Source organism: Salminus brasiliensis, chromosome 5 (assembly GCF_030463535.1).
Source record: "Salminus brasiliensis chromosome 5, fSalBra1.hap2, whole genome shotgun sequence".
Lineage (NCBI taxonomy): Eukaryota > Metazoa > Chordata > Actinopteri > Characiformes > Bryconidae > Salminus > Salminus brasiliensis.
Window position 1 is genome coordinate 40,459,321 of NC_132882.1, and position 17,487 is coordinate 40,476,807.

The 17,487-nt window shown below is 40.7% G+C and overlaps 1 protein-coding gene across 1 annotated transcript; it reads right to left on the reverse strand.

The window, feature by feature from the left end:
* Window positions 1-6,045: 6,045 nt before the first annotated feature.
* Window positions 6,046-16,613, reverse strand: spaca6 (sperm acrosome associated 6). The gene is made up of 9 exons (XM_072679020.1): window positions 16,400-16,613; window positions 14,757-14,843; window positions 13,905-13,976; window positions 13,559-13,582; window positions 12,124-12,201; window positions 10,293-10,393; window positions 8,834-8,990; window positions 8,423-8,606; window positions 6,046-6,139 (listed from the first exon to the last, which is right to left on the reverse strand). The coding sequence occupies exons 1-9, from the start codon at window positions 16,611-16,613 to the stop codon at window positions 6,046-6,048; spliced, it is 1,011 nt and encodes a 336-aa protein (XP_072535121.1).
* Between the last annotated feature and the right edge of the window lie 874 nt (window positions 16,614-17,487).

Consider the following 17,487-nt stretch of genomic DNA (forward strand, 5'->3'; position numbering starts at 1 on the left):
TCATTTTGGTTATTTATTGAATTTAACATTCAATAAATGATCGTTTTTCACTTTCTGTCATCATTTAAATCTGGAAATTTGGCTGTGCCCAAATTTCACAATGAATGGACCAATAGAAATGCTCCAAAATGATTTGGAATGTGATATTTTTACTTTGACTTCCTATAGAAGCTTTTTTCCTTCTCATTTTCCTTCTATCTTCATCAAGAGATGTTTTGTGTGACAGCAAAGATATATAAAAACATGTAAAATTCTAGGCACTAGGGCTCTGAGTGGTCCAGCGGACTAAGGCTCTCCCACAATGACCAGGATTGCTAGTCATGCTGCCTGCCATCAGCAGTCAGAGCCCGAGAGAGCACAGTTGGCCTTGCTCTCTCCAGATGGGTAGATGGCACACTCTCTCCCCACATCACTTCAGTGTGGTGCTGGCCGGAGCTAGCGCCTGCTAGCTGATGCATCAAAGCTGGGTACCTGACGCTTTCCTCCTACCGCATTGGTTGCCTGGAGACATTGCTTCAGCTGTTGGAAAAGAGGTGGAGGCTAGTTCATAAAAAAAGACACTTTTAGTTACTGAGCTATTTTCTCTGACCACTAATCTATCAGTCAATCTGTTGTCTTATATTGGGACTAAAGCATGTGACCTTCTGGTTGCGGCCTCATTTGTGTTACCATTAAGCCACTGGCCAACCTGTATTTGTATTGTTCTTCTTTTTGTTCTTCTGTTAGAACCAATAACCTTTGGTTTCTGAGGTATTTTCTCTGATTACTAATCTACCAGTCAATCTGTTGTCTTATACTGAGACTAGAGCATGTGTCCTCATTGATGCCTCATTTGTCTTAACATTAAGTTTCGGCTGTTGGAAAAGAGACGGCGGCTGCAACCCAAGGTAGGCATGGTTTTTAACGTTAACATATCTCCACTGTCACTCAAAAACCTTGCATCTCCAAAATGTGAGGAGAGAAGGAAAAAATGTATCTTTGAATGGAAGTCAATGTAAAAAGACTCCAGATTCCAGAACACTTGGAGCATTTCTACTGGTCCATGAAATTTGGTACAGCTGCCAGATTCACATCATGGCAAAAAGTAAAAAAAAAAATGACAGCAGAATAGGTTTTATTATTAAACACTTTTTATATTAGTCATTTATTATTTCTACACTGAATGAAAAACTACCTCTAGACTCCAAGGTCCCGTCAAATTATAATGTCTAAAATAACCTGCCTGTTCATTTTTGTGAGTTAAAATTCCACTGTGTTTCTTTTCTCACGAGTAAGACTGAAGTCGGATGTGGACCAGCCTGCATCACTGTTACTCATTCCACTTTTATCCCTTTTTGTGTGGTCTCAATTTGCATCATCAAACGTAATGTTGAACAGGCAGCTTTCCCATCATTCCAACACATCTGCAGGCCTCACTGTGTTATGATAGGACAGTCTACACACTCGTGAGTAATACCTTAAACTGGCAGCTGAAGTTGGTCTCTCAGATAAGGGGTGGAAAAAATTTATAAAAAAAAGGCCAAATCCCTGAAACCCCTGCCCATTCCTTGTGGTCAGGTCTTGCCAAACAGAGTGAGTTATTCGCCAGACGAATGTTTGCAATTATCCACACCCTTCCCACCCTGTCTCGCTTGGCCTCCCTGCGTCAGAGGGTTTGGAGTGTTTCTCCACTGGGCCAGGGCTGCACATCTGCAATAGATTAAAAAAGGAAGCTGAGCTATGTTGACTAAGCATAGGCCCCATACACCCACAGTCCAACCTCCTGCAGGCCTCCCTTATTGTACATCCCCAGCAATACAGTCACTTATTCCACTAGAAAATGTACACTTCTTTGAACACTCCTTCCAACTCAGAAGATCCTTGGTGGCATCATAGTAACGGTAACCATCATCACATCCATAAAAACAGTGTGAATAGTAAATCATTATATAGATCCATTTGGTTTTCCAATCTTAAAAGTAAAAGTGCCAAAAGCGTTTCTTAGAGAGCAATGCCACACAAGAACCTTACAATGATTTTTTTTTACAGACTTATTTTTATGTAATTGTTTTTAACCCTGTTTTATTTAACCCTCCATGACATATTACATCAATACCTATATTTTTTTTTGGTCCAATAAACAAACATGCCAGACCCTTATTTTTAAGAGTGTAATTTGGATTTGTATGGACCAGATGATCTGTGCTGTGTTTACACAGCGAACCATCTAAAGGGGTGTAATTGGTTTAGTAGGTGGCTAAGAACACAACTGGAAAAACCCAGTCAGTCCTGGGATTTAAACCCACAACTAATCCTTTACTGGCTTCTCTCATTACTACGCTACGAGGCCACTCGGTCTTTGTATTCTTCTTCTTTTATTAGAACCTATAACCTTCTGGCTGCTGAGCTATTGTCTCTGACCACTAATCTACCAGTCACCCTGTTGTTCTATCCCGGGACTAGAGCATGTGTCCTTCTGATTGCAACCTCTTTTGTCTTACCACTGAGCTGAGAATCCATAACCTTCTTGTTACTAAACTAATGTATCTACCACTACTCGTCACACTGCCTTCTTATCCTGGCACTAGTGTGTCCTTTTGGATGCTGCCTCATTTGCCTACTGTCCAACCTGTCTTTGTCTGTTTCATCTTGTCCTGAGATTAGAACAGGCGACTGTTCTCTTACCACCTGGGTAACAGGCAATCCTTCTTCTTCCTATGACTGCCCTGGGATTAGAACCCAGAACCTTTTGTGTAATCCTAGGCTGCCAGATATTCTGGTAAAAACCTTTTCAGCTTCTCCTTCTATTTCATATTATCAGTATTCATATTACTCTTCTAAAATGTAATACTATTGAGTATAATTGAGAATAATATCTAATATGTAATTATATTAATAATAAATACATTAAAATATATCTAATTTTCTCTCCTTCCGGTTGATTGTTCTTGTTATTATGATTTATTCATTAAGATAAGAACTAAGATTAGAAATGATAAAGTTCCATCTACTGACTCACTTCTCTTACCACTACCACAGCCTAATATTGATTTTATTTATTTATTTATACACACATATATAACTTTTCACTACTCACATTACATTTAATTGTCTGTTTTATACCCTCTGTGTATTTATTGTAAAATGTATGTTGCTTTATGCATGATAAATCAATGAATGAATTTATGAATCATTTATGAATTATTCTATAGTAGTAATAAAAGTAATCTGTGTCTTACATTCTGTGATTATTCTACTCTGTTTTATGATACATTCTAGAACATTTTATATTATATTTAAGAATGAACTGAAAGGTCACAGGTTTAAATACCAATACAGGAATATGAATAGTTAGTAATAATGAATTATTTAATTAATGTATTTATTTTTAAAGCAAAGAAAGCCAGGTTGTGTACTTTTTTTATGTTCCTGCTGATATTTGACTGACTGTAAGAAAGTGATGAAACACTCTTTCTGACCAATGGGCCCGTCTTGACTGATGTTGATATATCCAGGCGATATCACCTGAGAATCTTAGCCTGAGATTCCTCCAGCCTTCGGAGTCGCTCTCAGATGTTTCTCTTGTTTCTGATGAATTCTTGTCCGTTTACATGGGCCTGTGTACAGCTGCATGGTCTGTTCCTACACCCATTTTGTGTCCCCCCTGTTGCTAGGAGCGATGAGATACAGTGAAACAAACTACCAAACCAGTTTTTACGTTAAATGGGGTGGGGTTATGTACTGAGTCACGTCTGGCTAAATTTAGCATCATGAAGGGAGCTTTAAAATCCCCCGAACTGGCCAGCAAAGCCTTTGTACCATTTGTACAGTGATTCCAGGGGTGAGGCTTTCTTTTCTTCATTTTCCTCTTATAGCCATGAAGAAGAGAAAATTCAGATTCCTCCTGAAAGTGCCATACGACTTATTTTTTATTATATTTAATTTATTATTATATTTAAGTATAAATACTTATTTAAATATTTCAATATTTAAAGATATATTGATCTTTTTTTATATAATACTAAACTCGGGTGTTAAGTGAAGCATTCAGCAGAGTTTCAATAGAAAACACAAAGCAGAAATATGATCAAACTCAATAAGAATGACCAGAATGCTCTCCTCACTCCTCTCTGAGAACGGTCTGGCCATTGTCTTAATATTCTAATAAATGTACGTGACTGACAGCCCTCCATCACTGGCGACCAGAATTTTTTTACGTTTCCGTGGTAACTGGCACAGCCTTGAGAAGGAGAAGTTGCATCTTTTAGCCAGCTTTTTACTTTGAACTGCGGTTGTGATTTACAGATTATTAGGATTCACTGAGGTTCTGATATCTAGAACCAAGTTACCAACCCATGTGAGGGACGACGGGGCACGCAGGCCCCATCTGAGCTTCGGCTCAGCAAGTTTAGCTTTAGCTTTACCTCTCCAGGTTGCTCAGACTTGAAGAGAGGGTGGAGCCAGGTTAGCCTTAATTTGGACTGCCTTTTCTATTCGAGAGGAGAGCAATACTGCAGACATTTGTTAGACTTTGGGAAGATATTCATAGACATCCATAGACGTTTACACTGGGGGCCAGATTAACTTCATTAGAAATAAAAACAGTCAGATTTACATAAGTCAACATTACATGTAAACGAATAAAGGCTACATGGGTAGGTGCTCAAGCTGTGGTACTAACCTTATGTATTAGCCATACATCTGCTGATTGGAATTCCCTCTCCCCATGTGAATTGATCCCCAGGATAGTAAGTTCTGTGCAATATGCTACAGTATTACACATAGATTGTAATAAAAACACTATTTAACACAGTAAAAAAAAAAAAAAAAAAAGATTTTTCCTCCTCCAATTGATATCAATCAATCATTTCAGACTATACTTTCACCCTTCAATGCTCAGTACCCCACAGGACCACCACCTATCATTTGGGTGGCGGGTCATTCTCAGCACTGCAGTGACACTGACTGTGTTGTGCTGGTTCGAGAGGATCCACTGCAGTGCTGCTGGAGTGCTTAAACACTTCAGTGTTACTGCTGGACTGAGAATAGTCCACCAAACAAACAAAAAAAAAAACAGCCAACAGCAGCCTGTGGGCAGCATCCTGTGACCACTAATGAAGGCCTACAGGATGACCAACACAAACTGTGCAGCAACAGTTCATCCAGGTCATCCTGGTCATCCTTCATTAGTGGTCACTGGATACTGCCCACAGGTTGTTGTCCAAACCATAATATTCTGATATTCTGACATCTCCAAAGCTTTCCTCATGGGACTCTTTAGAGTTATCATCCAACACCTGGTTTGGTAAATCAGTGCTCAGTGATAGTAAACCAGGTGAACTGGCAATGGAATTGAACACATCCACGCTGTGCTGGCTTAGACTACACTAAATCTAGTGTAGTCTAAAGTAATCTACCAAATATTTACACACTTAATCCACTCCAGGAAGATAAGATGGCTCTTAAGTTGAGTTGTTTTATTTTAAGAAAGAATTTTTTACATAGTTTTAAGAAAGTACTCCAACCACAGACATTTAAGTAACAGATTCTGTTACATTGCAGTTGTGCAGTGATTCACTAAGGGAATGCTTACATTAGAGGGTCAGTTTAGTCCTGTACGTAGCTCTCTTGTTGCCAAGCTGAGATGTAAACAAAAAGAAATGGTTAACCCCTGAGTTAACCCTCCAACTTTGCACTGATACAGAGTTCGATTGTGCTGTTGTGAAGTGGTCGTAGTGGCTCATCCAGTGAGAAGTTCAATATTTTGAGAACACTACACATTTCTACATACAGAAAAACCTTGCATCTCCAGTGCATTTTTCATTTTTTGACAAAATGTGATTCGGGCAATTCTGCACACTTTTTCAATACTGGCAAACCTACGTTGCCATTTGTCTGGCACTGTTTGGGGCTTAACCCCTTTGTTTCACACTATATAATGGGACAGCAAGTCCCCCTGTTCGTCTGGCCTGCTGTACATCAAGTAAGTGGTTGTGGTGACCTCTAGAGGCAAGCCAAAAGCATAGCCAGCTCAAGATGGAACCATTTTATTGGAACTCGGTGTGGTCAAGCAGTCCGTAGTACATATCTCGTTCTGTGGGATTCGAGCTCTGGATCAGGATTGTTGACTTTTCTCTTGTAGGAGGACCAAAACAGCACCCTGTGATAACACAGACACCAGTGTATCATTAAACTGAACAACTGAACATTACCAAGTTAATAACAAGACAAACATGATCCACTCTAACTGAGATCTGAGGGTCTGATGCATTTAATATGTGTTAGCTAGTTAGCAAAGTTACCATACATACACTCTGATGACACGTGTAAAATCATGAATATAAAGAACATTTCCAGAAGATAATGGGGTCTCCTCAATGTGAATTTATCAGGACTTTCAACCTCATTGATACTTTACCCTCCAACGCAGAGCTCTGAAACATTCTGCCTGTGTTTTGTTTGTAGCTCCAGCCAGTCATCATTTTGTCCACCTGTATATTGTTAGTCTTGTGTGAGTAGCGCTTCCCTATAAAATCTACCTGTACTACTGACTGAAATATTTAAGTTAGCCTAACTGAAACACTACAAAAAGTTGGGCTAGCTTGAGCTGATTACGTTAAACTAACTCTAAATGAATAGTTGAGACACACACTCTTAAACTTTACGAGTTATATTGAGTAAACTGAGTTGTTTCAATGAAATATGGTGACCTTCAGGGTGTGCCTTATGTGTGGGCAGTGCAACCTAGACGAGTAAAAACTCACGCCTTTCCCATTGCCTCCTGACACCATCATTTTGCGTTCCCTGCTAGAAAAGTTTGCTTAGTAGAACATTACGTGAACGTTCTGAACGTTACAGTTTTGGTTCTTAGAACCTGAACATTTCATATCAGTTTTTATCAATGTTTTTATGTATCATTTTATTTATTGTATAGCTTTGGCTTTAGGAAAGTTACCTTAGATGATTCCATAGCATTGCTTTTTGTCAAACTGGGAATGTTGTGTAAGAAATGTTCTAATAACGTTATTATGTCCCACGTTTTGAGAACATTCCTGCAACATTGCAGACTGACCTCTCTGGAAGCTTTTAAAAACACTGCTGAGTGCTCCCATAACGTTCTCTGCTAGCCAGGTTGCCCTCCATTGCCCTCTTCTGCTCAGGTCTTCAATCCTGGGCCTTGAATCCAGCTTCCAGTCCTGGATTTTGTTCTTGCAGTAAAAGCTGAGGGACTTGGCCACACAGTCGCCCACGAAAGGATGACAAACTCCAGGACAGGAAACTGGATTGAGTGCAGATTTGAAGATCTCTGTCTGAGTAATATCAACTTAAAGTACAAACTCAGAGCACTTAACAAGCGCATTGCTTGTACTCAGTTCAGGGGGTTATTTAAGCTGAAATGGTTTAACTCCTTAAACAAGAAAGCAGCTGAGAGCAGCTCTGAAAACTCCATTTCCCAGAACCCCCAGTGCTGATTACTACTGATCACTGCTGATCACTGCTGATCAGACACACCTGCTGAGCTCTGCCTAAAAGCTCTCCCAAAGAGAGGCTCAGTGCTGCACCTTTGTAGAGGGGCAGCGGTGCACAGGTAGAAAGAGCACGGGAGCTTGTGTGTCTTCCTTGTATGCCGTCCCACCCCACTGCTTCTTGGAGTGTTTTTTTTTTTTTTTTTTTCCTTTTCACACGTCCCCTGTTGTGCAGTGATAACACACTGCCCTTGGGTTCAGTGGCTTGGCCTCCAGCACACCAAATTATGGTGGTCCCCTGTTCACCTTTCTAATTGCCCATTTCTCTGTGTAACTATTTATCTTCCTGTTTAAGATAAATTAATTAGCCAGGAGTTCTTGGGTCTAGGAGTGTATAATGACTGTTAATATGAGGTGTGAAGAGAGAAATTTGGAAATTCGCTTTAGTTTCAGTTGGGACATTGAGTTGGGAAAATTGTTAACTTTTACACAATCCACACTGATGCTGATTTTTATTTTTTATTTTTTATATGTTTGTCTTTTTTTTTTTTTTTTAATAAAAGACAGACTATTGATGCATTTGAATTTGCTGAAAATATTGTTTATGGTGTGTGTTTCCTACTTCTCAGTAAAAAGATGCAAAATTTGACAGCACTGTATGCTTAATTTACGTTGATATACAATTACCTCTTATTTAATCGAGATGGACATAATGGACAATGATGCAATGAGCTACAATAATGCAAATTCAATGCACAATTTTAAAATCAGTGTTTCTTTTGATATTATCTAGCAATATATGCAAATATTTTAAATCTAATTAACAAAAAGTTCCATGAATGGCTACAATCACTGTGGATTTACATCTACATTTTAAACATAGGCTCTTGTGATGTGAATAGGAAGACTGAATAATAATAAGAATTTTACCCCAAGTTAAATCTACTTGATGACCCCAGGCTTACACCCTGACTTACCCTAGAATGAGGAAGAGGAGCAAGAACAGTGAAGTCAGGCAGACTGTGAGGAGGTCTGGGCCAGGCAGCTGCACCACGGCAAATGGGGGTTGTGGCAGCATTAATGGGAACTGGCCAGCAGGCAGGAGAGCCTGGTCAAACACGTCCTGCAGTTCCACGTGGCCCTTTACTGCACGAGGAGTGACTAGGAGAGAGAGAGAGAGAGAGAGAGAGAGAGAGAGAGAGAGGGTCATGTCTCAAAGTTTTTTAAGGGTGGTGCACCCCCTACTGGCCAGATGTTCTTGCTAAACCATTCCTGTCTATGAGAGCACAGTATATACACTCTTCTCACTGCTGTACCAATGTTCTGTTAGAAACTTGAATTGGAAGCTGGTCAGGTAGGCACTAAAGATGCTCGGGGGGGAGAGGTACCTGTGAGGTGAAAGTAGATGCGAACCAGGGAGCGTTCCTGAGAAAAGATCTCGCACTGGTATGTGCCCGAGTGCTCTGGCCGAGCTGAAGGTATTGAGTAGAGCTTGTCCACGCCAACAGTCACCTCCTTGAATCGACTCAGCAACACTGTTTTCAGCTTAACAAACAGATACATGTCAATTGTAGATACATGAGGGCAATCCTGATTCTAGGTTCACCAAACAGCCCCTTTAAAACTGTAGTTTAGCAAAAGGTCCAATATCATGAAAAACATTGCAATTTCCTTTTGAATGAGACGCAGGGCAGCCAATCAGAACATGGCTAATTTATAAATACAGGCCTATGGGCATAGTAGCTGTGACTGATTAACATGGCTGTGTTTTTTTTTTGTTCATAAAACTACAAATATGTTGACATTAAAGCATTATCATATATATAATACTGCTTTAATGCTTTAATACTGTCAGTTTCTTCTGCCAAAAAGTCCAAAACACCAGGACTGTCCAAGTGAAGGTTGGTTAACATACCTGTTGAGCCCTGTACGCAGTCCAAGATAACTGCTGATACTATAGAGCTCACCTGTTGTGGTACGAATGAAGCCATAGAACTATCGAAATATAAAGTTCAGCCAGAGACGTCATAAACAAGGAAACCGGCCACTGGTTGAAATATAAATGGAAGTCCTCGTAACGCTCAACGTGACGCTCTACCCTTCAGCAAAAAGGGCCAATCAGCTTGCTGGTTACACCACGAGCGGAGGAGGGTTGACGTGATAGTGGGGAAACCCCCTTAACGGGGAGATCTGCATGAGTGTAGTAACTGGGACAAGCCGAAACATCACATTTATGTGCCTATTTGAGCCGAATGCTACAAGTTACTCACAAATTATTAATTTGTGCAGACTTGCCTATGAGGACGTGGCTCAGCCTTTTCAATTGTTGTTGAGTGATATGGTTTTAGGGTGAAAAGGCTGTGCTGTGCATATTTTAGCATGGTTAGAACTGTATATCGACCAATCAGATTGTGAGGTCAGAATTAAGTGTTGAATAATAAAGTATATAACTTTAAAATGTACCATTAAATTGACCATTTTCAAATATGGGATATCTATTGCAGCCAGATATCAACATAAAGTATAATGTAATTTGTATAATAACGTATATAACTTTTTTGGGGCCTACTACTCTTCCTCTAGTCACGAAGGTAATAGGAATTGATGCATTGTGGACATTGGTGACCACCCTTATACGCTTATGGCATCTGACTGACTCTCTTATGCAGAGCGACTGACTTACATTTGAGTCATGTTACACAGGAGGGAGAATGTAGTATTAAGAGTTATGCCCAAGGACTCGTGTTGGTGTAGTGTGGTGTGCTTTCCTAGCCAGGGAACCAAACCCTAGTCTGCCACAGGAAATGCAGTGTTAGCCACTACACGACTCCACCTGCTCTTCCTCACCTCTGTATACCTCCACACTATCTGGATGTCACTTGGCAAGACGAACGGCACTTTGCACCACATCTGAGTCCTGTTGTTTTCCTCCTCGGTGATCTCCCGCGCTGTTAATAGAGACACACACTCATTGTAGCCTGGGCTCCTTAACTCCTCACCTTGCAACAAGGCCTCTCTCAAGGGAAGAATAGGGCCTGCGCTGTCTGCCTGACGCGCTCGTAATTATAATATTTAAGCAGAGCCTCTGGGGAGAGTGGTAAAAGGGATGATGCACCGAGCAGTAATTGTAGCTGTGCCGGCTGGAAATGAATACCACAGTGTGTGGGAGTGTTGAGGGGGGGGTGTGTTGGTGTGGAGATGGAGGGTGGGGGGGCATGCCACCTCGCATCAAGAAGCCAAGGACTTAGAGGCTACCCACGGGGCTTTCTGTTTAAATTATATTATGCATGAAAATGTGCCAAGGCCCAGGGATTCGTTTAACAATCTCTGACTTGCTCTTAAGAATGTTGCGGGGATTTAGGAGCTACAAATGGATGTTTGTGCCAGGCACATATACTGTTATGTAATCGCGGTTCCAGCGCTGTCAGCTCGCGTTAGAACGATTCCATCAAATCGTGGAGGACAATGTGCTAGCGTGGTATATTCAAGACGAATAAGGCAAGCCAGTTCATGTCGTCGCTGTCCCAAAATTCCTCCGATATGGAAACTTAATAGCAGACGGAAACAATCATGTTACATTAATCTACATTAAAGGGGAATTCCACCTGTCATCCATTATGTCTGAACAATGAAAGGGTTCAAATGTAAGCAAAGTCATTCAGTGAGATTTGGAGTAAAATGCTTCATTCTGGAGAAAACAGCCCAAGCCAAAATTGTTCACAGTGGTGGTGATAGGAACCAGACGTCTAAAAAAAGACACATCACAGAAAGCTGTTACATGAATAACATGGTGTAAATGCACTGTGTGATGCCTGTGACTAGTTTACAATAGATCAGTGGACAGGAACATACAGGGTGTTGTAAGGCCACTTGGTTCCCAAAGAACAGCCAGTTTACCATCATCAATATCAACCAGCTTGCAGACTGGCCTACAAGACTGGATGAGTCAGTGACTGACTGACTGACTGACTGACGGATGGACTTTATCGAAACGTGTATTCGTGTATAGACTGCCTCTACTGATGGTCTAAGTACTACATTTTGCCATAAAGTTAACAAGTACGTGTGCTGCCAAGAAGAGATGTAATCTCAGGTAGGCTGAGGTTGGCTCTCCTTGCTCGAAATATGTTTTGATGTTAGCATTGTTATTGCGGTGTTAGCATCGCGATTGCCGGCCTCGACTAGCAATGCTGTGCCGGTGTTGGGCAAAAGTCATGTTGATGGGCCCTTCACATCTAAAACTAGTAAATATGAGGTCTACATCTTAAGGCTCTGAGGGCAAGGCTTGAGCCCTTTGCAAGGCAGGGACACATGAAACATAACAGATGTCATTTTATGCCACAGAACCTTTTTTACAATTAGAAGCAGATATTTTGGTCCCCTGCTATTGACCATTCTATGCAGCCAGTGGCAGTCTGGCAAAACTAGGCTTTCCTGGTTTTTCTTGTATATAAAAGGTGTGCAGATCTACTGGTGGTTTTGAGTAGTAAATAAAATGGCTAAATTACATTTCTCTGCAGTGTGCCATTTTGCACGCTCTTTAATGTGTATTAATGATCAATTTTATTGTTATTATTTTTATAGCATTGCTTTTGGTTCATACATCATAAAATAGTTACGCCATGTAAAAAGCAGCTGGTGTAAAAAAACAAAAACATTAAGACATTATGAGACTTACGAGGACAATCCAGTGGGAATTCACAAGTGTCATACTGACAGGACAAGCAGTTGTAGACAGCACCTAGAGCCTGGAAACCTGCCCGGTATAACGAACAATGGGGAAATGCACAGATTTTATAGATTACAAAGGTAAACATGAAAAAAGTACTTCTTGTGTTAAAGTGTTAGGCAGTGGGTCTCATGTAGTTCTCATGTGGGACAGCTCAGCACGCTTGGAGGAGAACTTCCAGACATCTGAGAGTGATGTTTTTTGTTTTGGATGTAACTGGTCCCACCAACTGGGAATCCCAATGTAAGAGGATGATAGACCTTCCCCTTTATCAGCATGAGGAGTGAGGCTGTCTTTTACCTAATGTAACAGAACTGGTAGAATTGGAGGTGGGACCTTCATGGATGGCATCAGTTAGCTTTGGGCACCCATGAAACTGCTTTCAGTTCATTTATGGCCCTTCCTTTGGTCCTATGGACCACTTTTTCGGTAGGTACTGACCACTGCCTACCAGAAACATCTTATAGGATCTGCCTGATGTTTTGGAAATGCCCAGACCAGGTCATCTAGCCATCCCAATTTGACTCTTGTAACAGAGCATCAACTTAAAGAATTGACTGTTCACTCGCTGCCTAATATGTATATCCTGTAGATAATCAATGGCCTCTTTTCCTCTGCAGGGCAGAACACTTAGGGGTAAGCATTCCTGTGACGTTCCAAATGAACATTTACAGACCAGGCTGAGCACTGTTTTTCTCACCATGGTTCGCTAACTGTACTTGGGTCATGTAACAGATTGGTGGGCAGGCTTAATAGCACAATGGATATTGCATCTTGCTCTATAAGGCTGATGTACCAAATACGGCTATTTCTATAGAATAGTGGTATCACACACTCGCGTAAGTGAATTCCAGCACATCCACTGTTGGTTACATGTTCCTGCATCTTAATGATAATGGCAGTCCTAGTAGGTAAGGATTAAACAAGTCTCTTGACATCCATGTCCATAGTCCACACTTCCACAAACTTGGTGCTTCCAAGTCCAAGCAGAACCTAACAGTGACTCTCCCACATTCCAAGAGGACAACTGTAGGGTACATAAGTCCAAATCTGTCAGTGACCGACATGATGGAACTCCAAGTCCTCACCAAAACCTCAACCCCAGTTCTCAATCTGGCACAGCAGGTGAAACGCTGAAACAGGCCAACATGAACTCTAGCTACAATGTGCATCTAGTTCGTGGAAGAGTGAACTAAAATGGACAGGAGAGTGGTGTAATCAGTGCCTGACAGCCTGTTATTAAGGAAAGGAGATGTATTTTTTTTGGTGTCACGACTCAAAAAGGATGAGAACCACCGCTATAAAAAAGGTGGCATTACGGAGTGTTAGCCAGAGTTCATAAGGAGATGTTATGTCATAAAAGAACGACAGTGGAGTCACTTACCGCAGGGGGGGAAACATCCAGACGCTGTGAAAATAGGATAAGAAGGAAAAAGAAAGATGAGCAGGCGAGGATTAAAGAGAGCGACACGAACACATCATCTTTAGTTAAGGCTGAAAGGATGGCGCTTATTTGAAAGAGCTTAAGCTGCAAAAAGGCTTGCCATAGGGGCGTCTGAGGCCTGACGAATCCAGAGCCTGTGCGATAAAGCAGGTGAGATGAAAATGTGAAAGAGAAAATCGTGGCAATAAAAGCACTCCAGAGCCATGCAGGCAAGCAGTATTGATGACGAGAACAGCTTCAGCCCTGTGTTGTCCAAATAAAAGGGGGGAAAGGGAATTGATCTCACCTCTAGGCAGGCCAGATGCCATTGCGATGAAATTGTCTGCAGCTGTCTGTAACATGGCTTTGTACACCGTGTCTGAAAGGGAGACAAGGAGAAAGGACGAGGAGAGAGTCATTTATCTCAATTGCGGTCAAGACGTACATTTGTCATCTCAATTTCACTCTGACTTGCCTCTCGCATTCACAAAAAGATGTGGCATTGACGAGAAACAAAAGGGCTCAGATTAGTTTGCTAATAGGTTCTACTGGATTCAGATTTGTAGTAGAATCTGATGTTAGAAAATGGAAAAATTGAGGCCATGAAGGGATGCAACAATATTCAAATAGATGGTGGCATTCAAGCAATGACTGATGGTTAATGGTTGGCATTAAGAAGCCCGAAGTGGAGGCTTCGAGTGGCTCAGCAGTCTAATGTTGCTGCCACTATGGCGCAGGGGTCATGGGTTCGAATCCTGACATCCGTAGCCAGAGCCCCAAAGTGCACAACTGGCCACATTTTTTCTGGGTACGTAGTTACTCTTAAAACGATGTTGGTTGGCACAGGCATCTTTTGGCTGACACAGCTGGGACCGTGGAGGTGGGATACCTGCCAATGCAGCTCAAAAACAGTCTAGCTAGTGATAAGGGGAGTTTCGAATGGGTACCAGTACCAGATTGGAAGAAAAAGGGAAGGTTGGGTCCATGGATTCATGGTGTTGGCACCAAATTCATATGTGATTCATCAGACCAGGCTACATACAGCCTTACTGTTCTTTGCTGACAGAGGTAGAACCCATTGGGATCTTCTGCTGTGGTTGGAGTTAATAAGCCAAATAAGAGTTTCACAAACTGTAAGAAGTGTTGGGTGAATGGGTACCGTTATTCATCTTCTGGTCAAATTCTTCTATGATGGGCATGATTTCACCCATCAAGAGCTCCTTTAGAACAGAGTCGTAACCTCTCCCTGCAAAACAAACCCCCATCATGCCAGCACAGGACAAACAGACACATAAACAAGGGAATCTTATTAGCATTTAAATGTTGAAATCAGTTTTCAAAAGTTTGTTAAGGTGTTGGTAGGTGGTTGCTTGGCATTTGCTATGGTTTCCCAGGTGGTTGCTATGAGGTTGCTAGGTAGTTGCTACATTGTAAAAAATGTCTGTATATTTAACAGTGAAAACTGTCAAGCCAGGACCGTATAAGACTGTAAACTAAACTATAAAAGTTGAATACAGTTTCATAAATACATATTTCATTTTATTTCATTTCATTTACGGCATTTAGCTCTTATCCAGAGCGACTTACAAAAGTGCTTTGCGATTTACCCAAGAAAAAACTAAATAAAGCCAGTCAGAATAGATTAATAGTTCAAAGATATCTCTAAGCTTAAGACATTACTAAGCACAAGTCAATAGGGTGACCATTGTACTCTGCTATTCATCCAATTCATCCTGCTATTCGTCTATATATAAAACATTATTCCACTGTACCAATACTCTTAAACTGTATTTTTAACTGAAATATTCGGTGATATTTATATATTAGCTTACACTTTTGGGTGTTTTGCATTTATTTGTTGTAAAAGAAAGCCAAAGCTAAAAAGCTTAACTAAAAACTAACCTGCTATTTTTAATTTCATTGTTCTCACAAGTTGATGTTTGTGAACAGGTATATGGTATATGCTATAATATACAATAATACACATCTGAGGATGCAACATTTTGAACTAAACCTCCTTTCCCATTAGCTCCTGGCATCATCTGTTTGTATACTTGGTGTATCCCCACCCTCTTTACTGACCATCTGTATATAGTCGTTCCCCCCAGGCTACTTCCCCTTGGATGTTTATTTATATTTTATATAATGGTTGACTGCTTAGCCTTAGTGTTGAGGACTATAAGAGCAAGTTACTATCTACTGGCTGGGTATTGCAGTGGTCACTTTTGCATCACAGATTATACGTTCAGTTTTTTGGCAGCTTACTTAGTATTAGTCCATCAACGAATGAAAGAATAAGATACATTAGGTGCGACTAAAAATTGTTAAGTTGTATGAGCGTTATTTTTTATACTTGTAATGTACTGTAAATATAACAGTTTTGGAATAAAACATTTACAGTTGCTAAATAAGCATTCTGTAATGTCTCATATACTGTATGGTATACTATACTATACGGTATCTTATCGTAAAACTTTAGGGATTTATTTTTTACTGTATACGGTGTCCCAGATGGTTGATATAGCATTCCAGGATGCTTGCCATGGTGTTTCTAAGTGGTATTTATGGCATTACTAAGTGGTTGCTAGGTGGTTGCTATAGTAACATAAAACCAACTAAAGCGAATTCTGAGATGTTCATCCTGAGAAATGTCAAAGTTTTTAGAGAGGTTTAACTTGAACGCTAGTGTGTATCTGCTGGTCGACTACGAAGCGACAGCGTTATTGACCTAAACACCCTAATCTAAACATTGCTCCTTCATCATAAGACTTTGCTGAGAACTGAAAGGGCAGAATTTCTTACCGACTTTAGCAGCATCGATCACCTTTTGCTCATGGTTGAATATCTTGTCCAGCAATATGAAGCAGGCGTCTATATTACGAACGTTGTATTCGGTGATGATGTGACCCCAGCACAGTCGCACGCTGTCGTCTGAATCTATGAAGCATTGGTAGCAACTTAAACCTGCGTGAATAAGTGAGCCCAAAAGGAGCAACCCAGCTCTAAGCCCAAACATCTTACTTATCTCTGGACATTCTTGTTGTTCGAGCTCGTCCTGGAAGTCGTTACATCATAACTGCAGAATAGATGTGATGTCACAGGTGGCTTGGCTAAACCATGGAGCATGACAAATCAGCGTTACGTCACAATAACAATAAACAGCCTCACTTTTATATTCGGTATCTCTAGAAACTGTGTAGCTACACATGAACAATCCATGTAATAACAGCGTAGCTATCTGGCACCAGTAGTGCTGCTTATGTAAATGCAGACGTATCTCTAGAATTGTAACAGGAAAAGCAGCAGTTCATGTAAATGTTATTACCTTTGTTATTACACATATATAACCACAAGTGAGAACGTCCTGTTACAGCTATTGAGATACACTCATGAGCCAATTACATATGTAATTACAGAAGCTGTACTGCTGTAATCCATGTGTAACAGTGATAAGGTATGTACATCACCAGGGCCCAGTAAAGTATTATTCAACCCCTTAACACATAAAGCCTTATTACAACCCAAGGTATTACTCTAAAGGGACTAAAGGGACTTCTGTACAAACTGGTGGGGCAATTCTTTAGTAACAGATATTTGTAATAACACTTTGGGCCAGCCAGCAGGCCATATGCTGTTTAAGGGGATAACTGTCATAATCTGTTAAATTATGGAATTATAAAAAAAATAAAAAATTATGAGAATATGATTTAGGATTTACCTCTAAATGTTTACTTTTTAAAAAAATGAAGGGCAGTAGTGGCTCAGTGGTTAGCCCTTCAGCCTTCATCTGCTCCTCGGGCACTGAAATTGGCTGTGTGTGTGTTCACTACCACAGATTGGTAAAATTCAGAGGACACATTTGCCTTAAATGAGATGCTCCTCAGTGAACC